The sequence below is a fragment of the Hemicordylus capensis genome, chromosome 2, assembly GCF_027244095.1.
Source record: "Hemicordylus capensis ecotype Gifberg chromosome 2, rHemCap1.1.pri, whole genome shotgun sequence".
Lineage (NCBI taxonomy): Eukaryota > Metazoa > Chordata > Lepidosauria > Squamata > Cordylidae > Hemicordylus > Hemicordylus capensis.
This window is the reverse complement of record NC_069658.1, coordinates 146,412,646-146,429,484: the sequence shown is the minus strand read 5'-3', so window position 1 is coordinate 146,429,484 and position 16,839 is coordinate 146,412,646. Positions and strand designations below refer to the sequence as shown.

Genomic DNA, 16,839 nt, shown 5'->3' with positions numbered 1-16,839 from the left:
GAATGAACCCAGGGTACAGGATCACAATAATTTATTTAATATGAAATCAGAGTTTACATAGTAATAAAGGGAGAAAAAGATCCACAAGATTACAATGTGAACTTCTTACAAACTGCTTTGTATAACTAGGAGATCCATCAGTAGACTTGATTTCTGAAAATATTCTTTGTTTTTGCCATTTCTTAAGAAGCTGAAGCTAATATATGTTCTCCACACAAGGGACTGAGAGCATGAAAGAAAGCAACTCATAGTTTCCTGAACATTCAAGGCCAAACAGAAAAGTCCTCTCTTTGATACAATAAAGCTCTCTCCTTAGAGGCCCCCAGCTCTGCATTTTTAGCCTATTTTCCTTATGCGATCATAAGGAAATTCGTGTGTGGCGGCATTCTGTGTGTCCCAAGCCCATGTTGGACATAAGCCAATCCCCGTTGGCCATTGCTAGTACGATCTTGGCCTGTACTAGCCAGAGACTGTCATTTGGAAGAGAAAGTGGAGTATGTACTGGCCATTTAGCTCATTCACATATCCCCTACAGTTTTGTCTGCCAGTATGCCAAGTATTTGTTTTATTTATTTAATTTCTATACCATCTAATATATAAATCTCTAGGCAGTGTACAAATTAACATAATATAAAATTCATAAAAACAGTTAAGTCACTAGATAAACACCTGAAAGTTTAAAATTCAGTTAAAAGCCTGGGAAACAGGTATGTCTTCAGGGTCTTCCTAAAAGCAAACAGAAGAAGATGCTCAGCAGGGATCACATTCCAAAGTTGGCGGCAACCATAACCAGATCTCTCCAGGTGATCTTAATGGGCAACAGGGTTCATGACAGAGAGGGTGCTTTCTTAAGTACCCTGGACCTAAGCTGGTAAGGATTTTATAGGTAATAACCAGCACTTTGTATTTTGTTCAGAAACGTATCGGCGGCCAGTGCAGTTCTTTTAGAATCGGTGTTATATAGTCCCTTCAGGTAAACCCAGAGACCAAACTGGCTGCCACATTCTGTACCAATTGTAGTTTCCGAACTACATACAAAGGCAGCCCATGTAGAGGTTACCAGCATACGTACCGCCACTTTAAGGTCATTTGTCTCCACAAATGGACATATCTGGTGTATCAGCTGAAGCTGATAAAAAGCACTCCTGGCCACTCCTGCTCCCACACCCTGCTAGCCTACACCAGGGGTTCCCAACCTGTAGTATTGATGCTGAACTAATTTATTGTGGCTGGGAATGATGGGAGTTGTATATCAGCAATATGTAGAGTACTACAAGTTGGGAACCCCTGCCCTACCTTAACATTTTGATGCCATGGTTATAAAAAAAAAGTTATAAAAAACAAAATATTTGAACCATTTTTAATAGTGTTCCCAAACCTGCCATCTGAGGTGAGGTGTTTTACCCTGCCTGCACTTTGAAAAAGGAAGACTCTTAAATAGATCTGAGGGAAGGCCAACATCTCATTTAAGATACATGCTTTAATGCAAGACTGTTATTTGAACATGTTCCCCCACCTGCCCCCAGTGTAGCCTGCTCTGTTATGAAAAGCAGAGGGTCCTTTCCTTGTTTCGTTTCTCAGATGAATTGGGGAGGTACAAAAAAATGCCATTCCACCATGGCACTGGCAGCTGGTGGTTCCTGGGACCGTGGAGGATGGGTGGGCAGGCAAGGCAGGGCAGATGACAGGTGGAGCCACAGGTAATGAGAGGTGCAGCCAATTGGGGGCAGCTGTGGAGGCAGAGCCATGGACTAGGATGGTGTCTTAGCAATAACTGGCAAAGTGCAGACTTGTAGCTAACAAGTGGGATCAAACTACAAACACACACACACCTACCTACCTACCTAGCTCATCAGCAGAGATACAGAGAAATATGGAAAACATCAGTTGTTTTATAGTGCTTAACAGGACTAAAGTAGGATGTAGATTTGTATTTAACACAACAGGAACAAGACACATACACACGTACATACAAGCCACAAGTAAAAGGACAGACTAGCTACACAAGGCTGCTTCTGCAGTCTTTTACTTTTCTGGAGTCGATTACCTCACCGCCTCAGCTCCCATAATTCTTCCAAATACCCCAGGGCTAATTTTGAAGCAGGTCAGAGAAGATGCTTAGATTGTATCTACTGCCCTAGTGATTTCGTTATTTCAAATTTGCACCAGAGCATTGACAGAATCATCAATGGAGCCACCTTGAAACTCTTCCAAGGCTTCTTGGAGTCCCATTGGATCCTATAACCTTCTCAGGCAGACCAATCTAAGGGTTCTTCATCCCTACAGAGGTGGGTTGTGATTGCAAGTCCTACCTTGACCAGATGGTAGTCTGTCCATGACAATGGGGGAATAACAGGAGTCCCCACCCTTATTGGCTCCTGCCTTATTAATATTTTAAAAGATCTGGGGCTTTTCAGTTTTTCTTTGCTGCCATCACCCACCTCAGTTCTTAAAGCAGCAGCAGGCTGCAGGCTAGAGCAGCAGAGAACAACAGAGTTAGGCAGAGTCAACATGGCTGACTGAAAAATTTAAGGTGAGTGCTACCCACTTTGCCTATAGATAAGATCTGCCCTGGCACCATGGTAATAAAGCAACAACCCCTCTGGTTGTTGGAAAGCTAGTCTTATGGTAGCAAGCATGAACTGTTTGATGATGATGATGATGATGAAGAATTTAATTTAGATACCGCCTGACTCTGAGCTCTAGGCGGAGAGTCTCCCATATGAATGGGAGACTACAGGTGTGAGAACTAGAACTATAAGATATTCCCCTTAGAGGATGGCGCCACTTTGGAAGAGCATCTGCATGCAGAAGGTTCCAGGTTCCCTCCCTGGCATCTCCAAGATTGGGTTGAGAGAGATTCTTGCCTGCAACCCTGAAGCTGCTGCCAGTCTGTGTAGACAATACTGAGCGAGATGGATCGATGATTTGACTCGGTATAAGGCAGCTTCCTATGTTCATGCATGGTATACTCACAGAGCGAGATGGCTACCTCGTCAGAACCCTTGCCCCTAACAGAGGGCCACCTGATGGAAGAGGTTTGTTTATTAAATACATTTATTAGTTGCTTTTCAGCTAAGAAAGCTCTAACAGTAAGTGTTCTTTTTATAGAGGATCAATAAGTTCTTTCCACTGAAGGCTTACGGTTATGGTACTATGACAGAAATCAAGAAATGTTTTAACAAGCAATTGGATTAGTCCTTTCCAAGAAAGCTTGACAAACAGAAGTGGTGACATTCAGTCCAGTAGTTTTAGGTCCCTGAAGACAGAGTCTCACCCAACCCCACTCTAGATTTGTATGCAGATTCCTTTTGTCACCGTGTTGTATCTCGAAGGACATATCCTTTTCCAGGAGAAACGGCAGCTTTAAGGGCTTCTTCCCAACTCTTAGTCTCATAGAAAGTTGATAAGGCATCAAACACTAGGGGAAACATTTCATTATTAACTAGAGATCACTGGGAATTGGGAGAAGGGTGGGATACAAGCATGGCCATAATCTATATATTTATTTCTCCTAGGCATACCCATCGCTAATCCCATGTGCAGCAGCTCTCGTGAGAGCAGCTGCCTAGGGGATAGCGACGGGGATGGGGAGACAATGGCGGCAGTGGGCCAGGCCGGGACGGCCACCAAAAACAGAAGGTGGCGGTGGGCCAGGGCCTGCCAGGAGGAGGCAGCAGCGGTGGACCGGCCACCAGTAGGAGGCAGCGGCAGGCCGACCGCCAGGAGCAGGCAGCAGAGGGCCAGCCCAGCCACCGGGAATTGGCGGGCCGGCTTTCCAGCCGGCCCGCCAGAAGCTGGCAGCAGATGCACAGATGCTCTGTGGCTGACCCAGCTAGTAGTAAGTATTATCCCAGCTTCTAGAAAAGATTCATAAGACTGCTAGACTGCAGAGTAACCAGTTACTACCAGCTAAAGCTCCATGAAGTGGGCAAATCCTTTTCACAACCTTTTATACTCTATGCTTTCCCACTGTCCCATGATAAAGACAGACCTCCACAGGTTAGCAGCCCATGTCTGCTTCAAATGTCTCCACTACTGTAATCCCATCTCTATCCAGCTGCATATTTTTTAGCTAAGAGGAGTGCTCTCATGAACAGAGCAGATGCAGCAAGCACTCAGCACTTCTTTGACCATTCTCATGCCTCACAAGTCACTGCTATGGTGTTTTAGGAAGATTCTTGCAAGGACACTTGCCCTCGGGCTTCAGAGCACTCTCCCAACACTGATGTGCAATATCACACATTTAAAAATCCACAGACTACAATGGCAGTGCTGAAAACAAATCTTGCGTAAGATGTAGCTTAACATTTAAGCATTTTTAAGATTTTTTTTTAAATGCTGGGAAGAAGACATTTAAATCATCGTGCAAGAGTCTAAAGCACATCCATAACTTTTAGCCCTATTCAGACATTATGCTGTACATGCTTAGAAGTGTCTCCACACATTTTGGGGTGAATGTGTGGAGACATGCATTCCTTTTAAAAGTAACCTATATGGCCCCCCTCAAATGCAGAGTACAGATAGAAAGTGTACTACTGTGTGTGTGAACAACTGGGCAAGTGTACACTGATATGCACACTGAACATAATCCATGAATAGGGCTTTTGTCCCAGTAAAAAAAGAAAAAAAGGACAGTGCTACCCAAACTGGCTTAACTTTGTGAGATCATGCCTTTGTTTCAACAGGTACAGGTGAGCACTTTGTTAGTGAGAATGGGCCAAAACATTGAGCTACATCAGAAGAGACGCATAGGATGCTTTTTATTCGGCTATACCAGTACAGTGGGAGAGGCTTTTGTTTTAACCCCAGAAGGTATACATTATCTTAAGTCCCGACCACTAGCATCACACCACTTGAGCTCCCCTCTAATGCAACAAAATAGAGTTGCATGAAAGCAACCTTTGGGACACGGATTGGACATCTTCATTATGGCAGAACAGCTCAGAGAGGATCATTCTCACCATAGAACCATGATGCTTTCCTATACCAGACTCCTCTGTGAAATTACCAGCAGCTACAGATTACACGGAGGACCAGGATGGCAGGCAGCACATGGCCTGTATCCTGCAGTGAACTGCCATCAAACAGTGCAAGAGCCTTACCTTGATTGATTGCTAAGGTTGTAGAGTGATAGTTTTTGACATTGGCATTTTTAACCATATATTCCTGAATTGGTAGTCGCACTGTGTGCAGACGTTGTTCCTGGGCCCTTTGGAAGGTGAGTCTCTACAAGTACAAAAAGATTATTATATAAAACGTATACAAATAGTTTCTTGGGGCCAGTTCCCATAGGGGATCCTGAATGAACCTTACACATGAAAACCTTCAGGTGATATTAGCTCTCAAAATTCCTGCAATGTCCGGAAGTACTTTTTCACACAACGCGTGATCCACTTGTGGAACTCTCTGCCACAGGATGTGGTGACAGCCAACAACCTGGATGGCTTTAAGAGGGGTTTGGATGACTTCATGGAGGAGAGGTCTATCAATGGCTACTAATCGGAGGACTGTGGGCCACCTCCAGCCTCAAAGGCAGGATGCCTCTGAGTACCAGTTGCAGGGGAGTAATGGCAGGAAAGAGGGCACGCCCTCAACTCCTGTCTGGCTTCCTGCGGCATCTGGTGGGCCACTATGCGAAACAGGATGCTGGACTAGATGGGCCTTGGGCCTGATCCAGCAGGGCTGTTCTTATGTACAGCTGTACCAAATTTGGTCCAAATCGGTGGAGGCAAGAAAAGCTGCACCTGCTGAAAATTCTTCTTCTTCTGCACAGCTATTAAAGCAATAAGAGTCCCTTCCTTCTCTCCATCTGGTCCTCTTATCTCCTGCATTTCTTCTATGCCCTTTCTGAAGTATCCAATATTCTGAGGAACAGGACGTGGAGTATAAACCTCAGCATGACTAATGTTATAGTTGATAGTATCTAGCAGTTTCTGTAAAAACACAGCTACGATATGTACAATGTACTCACCTTTTGAATGCTTTCATCCACTAGCCCACCAAGGACGTACACTTTTTGAGGATCAACTTCATCAAGAGCTATAATGCAAAACATGAACGTATATAAAGCCAACAAAATGCTTACTTAATATCAGAATAGCAACTTTTAGAGACTAAAAATGTTTTGCTCCAAGCACATGAGGTTGGTACATTCTCATTATGAGGTAATTATTCTGTGCTCTAGAACCTTAAAGTGTACATGCATGTAATTTGTTACAGAAGATACCCACTGACTCAACATTCCAGTTTAGAGGTTTGTCTCGATCTGCGAGTCTGGGGATGGAACTATGTATTCTAAGAAATAGAGCTGCTGCTGAAAACAACATTCTCATGTTAAAATTATCCCCTTTTTTCCTGTATGACAGGGATTCTCAACCTTGGGTCCCCAGATGTTGTTGGACTTCAACTCCCATAATCCCCAGCCCCAGTGGCCTTTGGTTGGGGATTATGGGAGTTGAAGTCCAACAACATCTGGGGACCCAAGGTTGAGAACCCCTGCTGTATGATGTAACTTATCATGTATCCTGATGTTATGCTGCGTTTTCCCCTCACTCCCACAGCAGCAGCCAATACTGTGGGGAGAAAATATACATAATATTAGGATGCAAGATAAGTCACATTAGACATTATGGAAGGAGACAGAAAGACCACCACAAGGCAGCTGTTTTTCACAGCATGCTGTCAAGCACAACATATAGTCCCATCTTAATATTCCTAGTTGCCTAGTAAATTTGCCCAAATATCTGAAAGTCACTCTAAAATAAAGTTAATGAATCTATCATTCCCAAATAAAGTTAATGAATCTATCATTCCCAGTAAAAGTGTAAAACATTTCATCTGGGATGGTGGGTCGGGGACACACATATTGATACCATTAGAAATTACAAGACTGTTTGTTATGGGCTAGACAGACACTGAGGATAACGTATTCTTTATATATCACCATCTGCACTCCACATAGCATAAGACAACAGGGTTCTGTCCTAAATAGCTCACAACTGATAAAATACTATTTGGGCATATCCCCAGAAGAAATATATTGCTGATGCTTTTGTGATACATCACTCTTTTTTTAAAAAAGTGGTGAAACTCTTGGGTTTTAGTTACAAAGATACAAAGTAGTAACATGCATGTGAGAGAGAGCCATATGCAAAGCTGGAGCTTTGCTTGCTGTATCATTCCGCACTGCTGAAGAGACAAGCGCTACTACTCAGTTTACAAAAAGCAGCTTGCCTCCTCAGGAATGAGAACAAGCAAAAAACAGCAAGGAAATCTTTTGTTAGGATTACTAATCACACACATATGCATATTTAGTCTTGGGATCCCTGCCACAAAGTTTAGAAACATCTGCATCAGAAAGTAGATCGTGGTTCTTTCTTAAGCGACTGAGATGCCACACATTGGTATAATTTTTAGTCTAAAAAGACTTGCTGCTTAGGATGGGGTATGTGAACTGCTTGTCCGGCACTTCACAAAATATGGTACAAAAGCAATGTTCAAGGGGATCTTGCAGTGATATAGAAGGCAGATACTTCAACAATGTTTAAGATCTGAGTAGAAGTGAAGCACAAGCTGCACTGCTGAGAACAAGTTTCACTGAAGTGACTTCAAGCACACTTCAAGATAAACTCAAATGATTTTTCATTTTAGAACAATTTTTCATTTTAAATACTGTAATCAAAAGATTGAATCTTCAGCAGTAAAAGGGCAACATACCATTCTCAGAGTCTGGAGTGAGGTAAACAATAGTTTCTAAAGGAAACAGATCAATATAACTTTCTGAAGTAACATCCATCTGAAAAATAATGGAACACACTTTTGAGATTTTCAAAAAGTCTTTGGAAATAGTCATCTGTACTGAGTGTGCAGGGAGGCCATGTTGTGCTTTGAAAAGCAGGCACATTTAGAATATTTATATACCATTTATTGATTAAAATAATATCAGAACAGTTTACATAGCAAAAGAAATCAGAAGATGAGTCCTTTAAATTGTTCACGATTATGAGAAGAAGAAAGTGATAAGCCACCTCTGTTTTGAGTGGCTGATTTGATGAAGGGCCATCCTGAATTATGTTTTGGCTGCTGAACTTCTGTGTCTTCTTGAAGAGCTTTTCTTATTGTTTAGCTAGGTTACTTTACTAATATTGTTTTGTGGCTTATACAAATATTGGTATAAGCCACCATGATCTTGGAAAGGTTGTTTAAATAAATGAAACAAAGATAGGAACTGAAACAAACATACCCTTAATAAGCGAAACAAAATATCAGGTTACCAATATAAACAAGATCTGGGGTTCGGGATCTCTCTTCAGGCCTCTAGCTCTAGGTCAGATATGCTTATTTCCCTTGTATTCAATCAGTTTAGGTAGGGCTTGCTAAAACTTGCATATCTCAGATGTAACACAACAGCAACCAATGCCAATAAAAAGTGTTAGAGGGTCCTCCAAAAAGGAGGCTTCAGATATGGTGTGTGCTGCACCACCCAGAAAACTAAGTATAAATGAGGCAAGATTACTATTTAATCATTTGACATTAGCACCATTCACCAGGTGTAAGAACATCCTCCCTGTTCATACAGTATGCTCAGAATAAGTAGAACAGCAGGCTTCGATCAGTAGATTGATCAACTTGCAATCCTATAAACATTTACTTGGGAGTAAGTCCCACCAAATTCAGCAGTATTTAGTTCTAAGTAAGTTTGCATAGGATCAATCTGCAGAGCTTTAATTCATGAATCGAAGGGATCTAATTTAAATCAGTGAGAGCAAATCTTAAACAGGTTGTGAATTAGAAGAATTAAAAATTAAGAATTAACACAATTGCTTTTGTTACGTTACTCTAAGCTGAATGAGTTAAATTAAAGCTAGGCATTCCTCAAACAAGTGGTAACTTTTAAGATTTTTTTGGAAACAATGGAAGTTCCACTCCGCAAGCACTGGGATGCATTTCCAAGCTGCTGTATAACTGCACCTTTGTGCAACTCCATAAGAATGGAGTTGTACAATGAATGAACAGCCCTGCTGGATCAGGCCCAAGGCCCATCTAGTCCAGCATCCCATTTCACACAGTGGCCCACCAGATGCCTCTGGGAAGACCACAGGCAAGAGCATGCCTTCTCTGTTGCTCCCATGCAACTGGTATTCACAGGCATCATGCCTCTGAGGCAGGAGGTGGGCTCCACGGCCATTGGGCCAAGATTTTACATGTGCAGCAGCTCTGGTAGAAGGGAAATCCTGGCATTCCGCTGTGCATCAGGTTGACCATTTCCTCTTATTTATAGAGCACCTAGAATGGCTAGCTGCTGTACAAAAATTTAGTATAGCAAGAAACATCCAGATTAGTCAGTCATGACTGAGCCGCACTGAAAGCAAGACGACAAGTTAGCCATGCTAACTTAAGTTCCAATAATTTTAATGGGACCTAGTCAAGACTAACTTAGCCTGGTTATCTTTCATGGGTCCAAATGTTGCGCAACATTATGCAGGTGCTTCCAATTGGCCCACATTGCTGCAAGCATCTAAGGAAGTGTTGTGGTCTTGCATAACAGCACAGGTGCACAAATACTTAAAGCCATGCACCTAAAATTCAGGAGTTATATTTATTTTGTTTTCAACATAAGTAGCACTCCTGAAGTGTGGGCATGCTGCTTTAAGTATCTGCGCATTTGCACAAGACTGCCGACACTTCCTTAGATACCTTCAGCAGCACAGGCCAATTGGACATGAACAGCATATGAACTATTATCTTAAAAATGGCACACACATTGAGGTTTTGTTAATACACAGATCTGTTTCGTCAATTAATTGGTTGTCAAATGATGAGATCAGCTACAGTTGTTTTTAATCGATAGTACATGGGGTTTAAAAGTTAAGCAGCCCATATTATTGCTGCTACGTCATCTGTTATATGGAGATGGGTTGGATAAAAACGATTATGGGAAATAAAAGGCAAGTGTTTCTGCTTTGGCAGCTTAGGTAAGAACATGCTTTTAGCCTGTCTGGATAGAAGCAGTCCCAGCAAGAAATGATTTTGTTCTCACTTCAATGTGTAATCTGTTTTGGAAAATACTTACAAGGTAATTGGTAAATCCATCATTCATCCTTAGGCATGCTTCATAAATGGGGCTGTTTCTCATAAACCCCGTGAGGAAGAGCCAAAAGGGCCTCTGGGCCTTTTTGTTTGATCCATAGAGCCTCCGAATCTGAGCAGCAAGCCGGCTTATTTCCTTTCAAGAAAGAAAATGTTCTTTTAAAACGCAGGACCTCTAGCCCTACATTCTCACCACAGCTCCTTCCAGAAATCCAAAGACCTGCTTGCATTCATGACTAGCACATTCCTTCCAAATTCACTGCTGAGTGTTGGGTGTTGCTGAGGTGAACAAGATACTTGGCCAAAGGTTTTTGCAGTGCCCCTACAACATTTCCTTTTAATACAGTCAACTCCCCTTATCTGTGCCCTCCAACATGCAATAAGGAAAGCCCTCCCCACAAAAAGACTATGGAGACAGTCAAGTAAAGATCAGAAATCAACAGAATTCAGAACTAAACAATGCAAACAAAAGCCCCATGTGATTGCTTGCTGGACTGCACCACTTCAGACTAAGGCACAGGAGGAAAGTTTGGATGTTCCTGTGCACTTCATTCACACACACACACCCCTGTGTGGTGGTGTGGCAGTCTAGAAGGACTAGACAGACTTGGAGTCTTCAAGCCCTCACTTAGCCACAAAGCTCACCAGATGAGCTTGGGCCAATCACTTTTACTCAGTCTAGCCTATCTTACAGGATTGTTGTGAAGATACAAGGGTGGTGAGGGAGAGCCATGCAAGTCACATGGAAGCAAGGGATAAAAATATAAACAAACAAAAAGAATGTGAAATAAAATAAATGAGAAATTCCTGCATATTATTATTGCATTATTATTACATTTATATCCCACTCTTCCTCCAAGGAGCCCAGAACGATGTACTACATACTTGAGTTTCTCTTTCACAACAACCCTGTGAAGTAGGTTAGGCTGAGAGAAAAGTGACTGGCCCAGTCACCCAGCTAGGTTTTTTTTTTTTTTTTTTAATGGCTGAATGGGGATTTGAACTCAGGGTCTCCCCGGTCCTCGTCCAGCACTCTAACCACTACACCACGCTGGCTCTCTCTATACATATACAAGGTCAGCACAACAGGGTAAAGACTCTAGCCTGGTACTAGTTTTGAATTTACAACAACAAATACTTATATCCCGCTTTTCAACAAGAGTTTCCAAAGCGGTTTACATAGAAAAATAATAAATAAGATGGCTCCCTGTCCCCGACGGGCTCACAATCTAAACAGAAACAGAAGATAGACCCCAGCAACAGTCACTGGAGGTACTGTGCTGGGGGTGGATAGGGCCAGTTACTCTCCCCTTGCTAAATAAAGAGAATCACCACGTTTAAAAGGTGCCTCTTTGCCCAGTTACAGACAGTTTTTCTCTTTTGTTTCGAGCATAAGAATTCAAAAATTCAGTCCCCTAAGTGCTACAGTCCACTAGCAGATACATCATGGATGCACCTGAATGTGTCTTTCAGAACAATCCCAATATGCAGTGGTTCAGAGACCTACAATACCTACTCCTACAAAGCTAGTTAGTAATTGTTCTGAAAAGCAGAGGGTGGGGGGGAGGGAATCCATGGCTCTTCCTTTCCTCTACCTTCTTAGTCATGTGACTAGTCATACTCAAATCAATACACAGCCGAGGGCCTGTTTCCTTGGCTTCCAGGAGGCGCTCTTTAGTCATCACTTTTAAATCCCACTTGCTGAGCTGGGGAGCAGCACCTGCAGCACAGGGAGAGATATGAGGAATGTAGGAACAACAGGACTTCAGACCACTCACACAACAATAAGAACATAAGAATAGCCCTGCTGGATCAGGCCCAAGGCGCATCTAGTCCAGCATCCTGTTTCACACAGTGGCCCACCAGATGCCACTGGAAGCCTACAGGTAGGAATTGAGGGCATGCCCTCCCTCCTGCTGTTACTCCCCTGTAACGGGTATTCAGAGGCATCCTGCCTCTGATCCTGGAGGTGGCCTGTAGCCCTCTGACTAGTAGCCATTGATAGACCCCTCTTAAAACCATCCAGACTAGTAGCCAATACCACATCTTGTGACAGAGAATTCCACCAGTTGATTATGCGTCGTGTGAAAAAGTACTTCCGTTTGTTGGACCTAAATGTCTTGACAACCAATTTCATGGGATGACCCCTGGTTCTAGTGTTATGTGTGTGAGAGAGAAATTTAAGCCAAGTTAGATGTGCAGCAGGGATGCACACATTATAGTCCTCAATTAGACTATCATTTTGATGCATCAAAAAAGCACAAGGAGGGTTATTTGTTTGAAAATGCTCACTGGGAAAAATGAACCTCCACAACACATCACATTATTGGGAGACGTTAAAATCTCCCAACAGATTTGGGGATTTAGCTAATGAAGCCAGTAGGGTTACTCCCTACAGACTGACATTCTAAATACTAAGTCATTTCTAAAACAGTGGAAGTTGGCAAGAATTAATACATGCACACACCACCCTATCTTTAAAAAATACGCCTGTGATATCACTATTTAGAATATTTAACACTTTTCAACAAAGGTCCCAAAGCAGTTTACATAGCAAAAGGAATGAGAAGATGGTTCCCTGTCTCAAAAAGGCTGACAATCTAAAAAACACAAGGGAGACATCAACAGCTGCCACTGCGAGGGATGCCATACTGCGCTGAATAGGGACAGTAGCTGTCCCCCTGCTAAACAGAAAAAAGCCAAAACTTTAGAAGGTGTCACTTTGTGGCAAGGCATCTGAATATAGAAATGTGCTTCATTTATCAAAAAATCTGATTATTTTAATCTTTCAGGTTCCCACAGGACCTAGGCTAACGTGCCCCATTTCACATTACAGAACTTCAGTCTCGGATACCATGCCTAGAACTATACAGTGTCACCATATAACAGACTAATATCTGAGAAATGGGTTGTGGAAGCTGGTTTTAAGGAAGTGACATATCCTACAAGTCAAGCATAAGTGTTCTCTCACTTTTCAGCTTCAGGGAAGGCTTTTCATATTGACTTGCCAACCAAGCTATCCCAGCAGATTCGCCACATAATCCCAACACATTGCAAAGGATGCTGGGATATCTTCTGGGAAGTAAACTCAGTTCATGATTTTTAAATATGCTCATACCTTTTTCTTCAGCATGCTTCAGTTTGCGCCGTTCTCTCTCAAGCTTTCTTTTACTCTTCTTTGCTGAAACAATTTTTTCCCAGTGCCTTTGTTTTCTTAAAACATTTCTCTTCATATAAAGAAAAGAAACCATAATCAACATTCTCATTCTTTTTCCTAGGTAAACCACTGTGAGAACTTTTCATTGAAACGCAGCACATTAGATATAAACATCAATATGTATCTTGCCAGAATGTGAAATTGTGTGTGCACACATTTTTTTAAAAAGCCTCCAAACTTTTCACCTAGCCATTTTAAACACAAAGAACACCCTAAATCTATGCAAATGTGTAAGGTAGATACTATCTATTTTCCTTGTTTGTTTTCCTGTGCGAAATTGCAGCTACAGACTTTGGTAAGAAATAATCATATTTACATAGGTAACGTGTGTCATCAAGTCAATTTCGACTCCTGGCGCCCACAGAGTTCTATGCTTTTCTTTGGTATAATACAGGAGAGGTTTACCATTGCCTCCTCCCGTGCAGTATGAGATGATGCCTTTCAGCATCTTCCTATATTGCTGCCACCCAGCATAGTACCAGCAGGGATTCGAACAGGCAACCCTCTGCTTGTTAGTCAAGCATTTCCCCACTGCACCACTTAAGGTGGACCATCTAGTCCTTTATTCCTAAATAACTATTAAAACTGGTACAAAAATTACAAGCTTGTTTTCCTACAAACATGAGAGCCTGAAACAATGTCTGTTATAAACTAAAACGGAGGTTTTACTTCTGGAGCCGAGGTTTTTGCTGAGTATTGCGAATTGCTTGTTTTAAGCACTGGCAGCACTCACAGTTAGGATAACTCAGAATTAGAACATGGCATCCTAGGACAGGGATGCACCATTACAATTGCCATCATCCCCACCCACATCAGATGATGGTCAGAGATGATAGTCAGAGATGATGGGATTTGTAGTCCAATAACAGCTGGGGAGCTGAAGTTGTGCAGCCCTATTATTTATTATTATTATTATTATTAATTTGATTTATATACCACCCTTCCAAAAATGGCTCAGGGCGGTTTACAAAGAGAAATAAAACAAATAAGATGGCTCCCTGTCCCCAAAGGGCTCACATTCTAAAAAGAAACATAAGACACACACCAGCAACAGTCACTGGAAGTACTGTGCTGGGAGCGGATAGGGCCAGTTACTCTTCCCCCTGCTAAATAAAGAGAATCACCATAGTAAAAGGTGCCTCTTTGACCAGTTAGCAGGGGTGGACCAGTTAGCAGGCCCTAGACATCTGCCTGGCCCCCAGAGGCTCTCTCTATGTTCCCCACCCCAACAGACCCCCACCCCACCCCTAAGGACACACCTTTCTCCTTAAGCTGAACAAAGATTTCAAAAGATGTTTGTGATATGAGAACATATCCATCAGTTTCTTTGTTTGTTTAGATCATAAAATTCAAACAGATTAAAATTTCAGCAAGTTAGAGCAAAACTCAAGAAGCAAGACACAATGACCAACATGTACAGAGTTAGAAGGGCAGAGTAAGAACTTCGCTCTTGAGGAAGGGCTGCTGTGGAACTCAGCCAAAAGGCTTTTCCTGCAGCCAAGCTTGTGCAGAGTATGCAGGGGGAAGCAATTTTTCCAAATTCAGGGCCATCTTTCACACAATACGTACCGAACAACAATTCTCATTTCTTGCACATTGGTCCCTGGTGCTTTCACTACCCAGGTCAAGCTGCAGAAGCCCAAAAGTGTCCCAGAGGTTTCCCCCATTTCCATCTTCCTGACAAGCAGCCTCGTCATCCTGCTGTTGCTCATGCTGGACTCCACAGATATTTTTCTCCAATTCATACTCAGGGGGAGTCATCATTTCTCTGTTCCTCTGCAATGAAGATTATGACAATTTTTAAACTGTTCAATTGTGTTTATCCCATGGAATTGTTTTAACTTCTTATGCGGTGAAATAGTTAATAGTTGTTGGGTTTTAAATTGTGCGCTTATCAGACAGTATATAAATATGATGGAACAAACTAACATCAAGTCCTCACATTTTAACCTGACAGGGTAGATCTGTCCTGCCTTTAAGGCTGCTGTCTTAAAGGGTATAAAATATATATAAATAACAATATCTATCTATATAAGAATATATAGATATAAGTAGGGCTCAGCAAATCCACTTGTCTGTAAAGAGTGAAAACTATCCTGACAAGTAATGTACCTACATATCTCAACAAATACATTTTTTGTCTGGCTGGTGCATTTTTTGACCCCTGTATATAAGAAGTATAAGTATGTCTTACAAGTAGCAACGGAGGCAGGCAATTGGTGCATTTCTCCCAATACTGTAAATTTTAGGGTCTCAGACCAATCCAGCAGGTGGCCCTCACAGCACTAGAATAAGAATGCCACAGAGGTAGCAACATTATATCCACACCTTGTGTGTTTCTTACAGCAATCACAACATGCGAAACAGGCTGGGTCCCAGGAATCTTTTACGTCTATCCAGTATTCTCTAGTGACATTACAGTATCTAGTTCTATTAATACAAGATGTACACCTACACACCATTGCATGTAACGTAATATACATATCACACACCTTATACTGCAATATCTGGTAGATATGAGCATTAAGTGTGCTGGACAAGGCAACAGGTGTTCTTAAATACCAAATCAGCTAATAGATTTTCTTTGCAATTCAAGTCAAACCACAGATGCACCCAGCTCAGAATTGCTTCGTCTGGTTCAGAGTAGCCCTCCAAGATCTCCAGTAGAAGCAACATCAGAAAGGTGGGGCACCCCCCAAAAAAAGTAGCCTGTGTTTTTAAAAAGACACAGACCCTGTGTTTATTTTAAGGAAATTGAGTTTTTTAATACTTGTTTTTCTTTACCATTGTCGATCTATCTATATGAAGCGCAGTTCCCTGTGGGCTCAGTTCTGTCTACTGGTGAACAACCTTGGGGTGAGGAAAAGAACTCTTTAGCGAAATCAGCAGGGCCTACTCCAGAGAACATGCATTTCAGGTGGAAAATTAATGAAATCGTTTTTCTTTCGAATATGCAGGAGGACAAAGCTCCCCCCCACCCCCAATTTTTTTTCCCTGCTGCAGCCTGCCACCACTGGGCAGTGATCTTTCCCAGCCCTACTTTCTGGTATCCTGTTAGTAGGAGAAGCCAGGAATTGAACCTGAAAGATTCCGCAGGCAATGCATGCATTCTACCACTGAGCCCTTCCCCATATTTAATTTTCTTATTCTTATCGGCGTTTAACTATCAGCAATTATCGTAAAGTCTGAACGCTTATCACTTACCTTCTGTAGAGTCTGAATAACAGGATCTAATAGTCGGCTCAACAGGAATGTTTAGAGTAACTCTGATTTCAAGAACCGAACAGTAAAATAATCCACAGTGGCTGTTTCTTTGATGAGTCGCACGTTGCTTCTCTTAGAATAGGAACATCGCCATGCGAGACTTCCTTATAACGTTATTAACATATACGAACCAGTTGCATGCTGGGAATTGGAGTTCATATCTCCGACACCGCCCACAATGCGCGGTCTCTAAAGAGCGTTTTTCTTTCGTTTGGAGGCGGACTCTTTTAAGCTTCGATTTCCAAACTTGTTTATACTCAAGACCA

General features: G+C 42.1%; 1 protein-coding gene across 1 annotated transcript; it reads right to left on the bottom strand.

Annotated features, from left to right (window-relative positions):
- Nucleotides 1–16: 16 nt before the first annotated feature.
- TRMT10B (tRNA methyltransferase 10B) lies at nucleotides 17–16,746 on the bottom strand. The gene is made up of 9 exons (XM_053300011.1): nucleotides 16,514–16,746; nucleotides 14,879–15,085; nucleotides 13,211–13,319; nucleotides 11,688–11,812; nucleotides 10,076–10,228; nucleotides 7,720–7,798; nucleotides 5,975–6,042; nucleotides 5,106–5,229; nucleotides 17–3,421 (listed from the first exon to the last, which is right to left on the bottom strand). Exons 2-9 carry the CDS (start codon nucleotides 15,071–15,073, stop codon nucleotides 3,315–3,317), a joined length of 960 nt encoding a protein of 319 aa, XP_053155986.1. The 5' UTR covers nucleotides 15,074–15,085; nucleotides 16,514–16,746; the 3' UTR covers nucleotides 17–3,314.
- Nucleotides 16,747–16,839: the final 93 nt, after the last annotated feature.

Bases quoted from the DNA above. Each gene is read 5' to 3' on its own strand.
- TRMT10B (XM_053300011.1), bottom strand. From the start codon at position 15,073: ATGATGACTCCCCCTGAGTATGAATTGGAGAAAAATATCTGTGGAGTC. The intron at 11,813-13,210 runs GTATGAGCATAT...CCTGTGCTGCAG, and splicing joins GAAGCATGCTGAAGAAAAAG to GTGCTGCTCCCCAGCTCAGC. The intron at 7,799-10,075 runs GTAAGTATTTTC...ATTATTTTTCAG, and splicing joins ATGGATTTACCAATTACCTT to ATGGATGTTACTTCAGAAAG.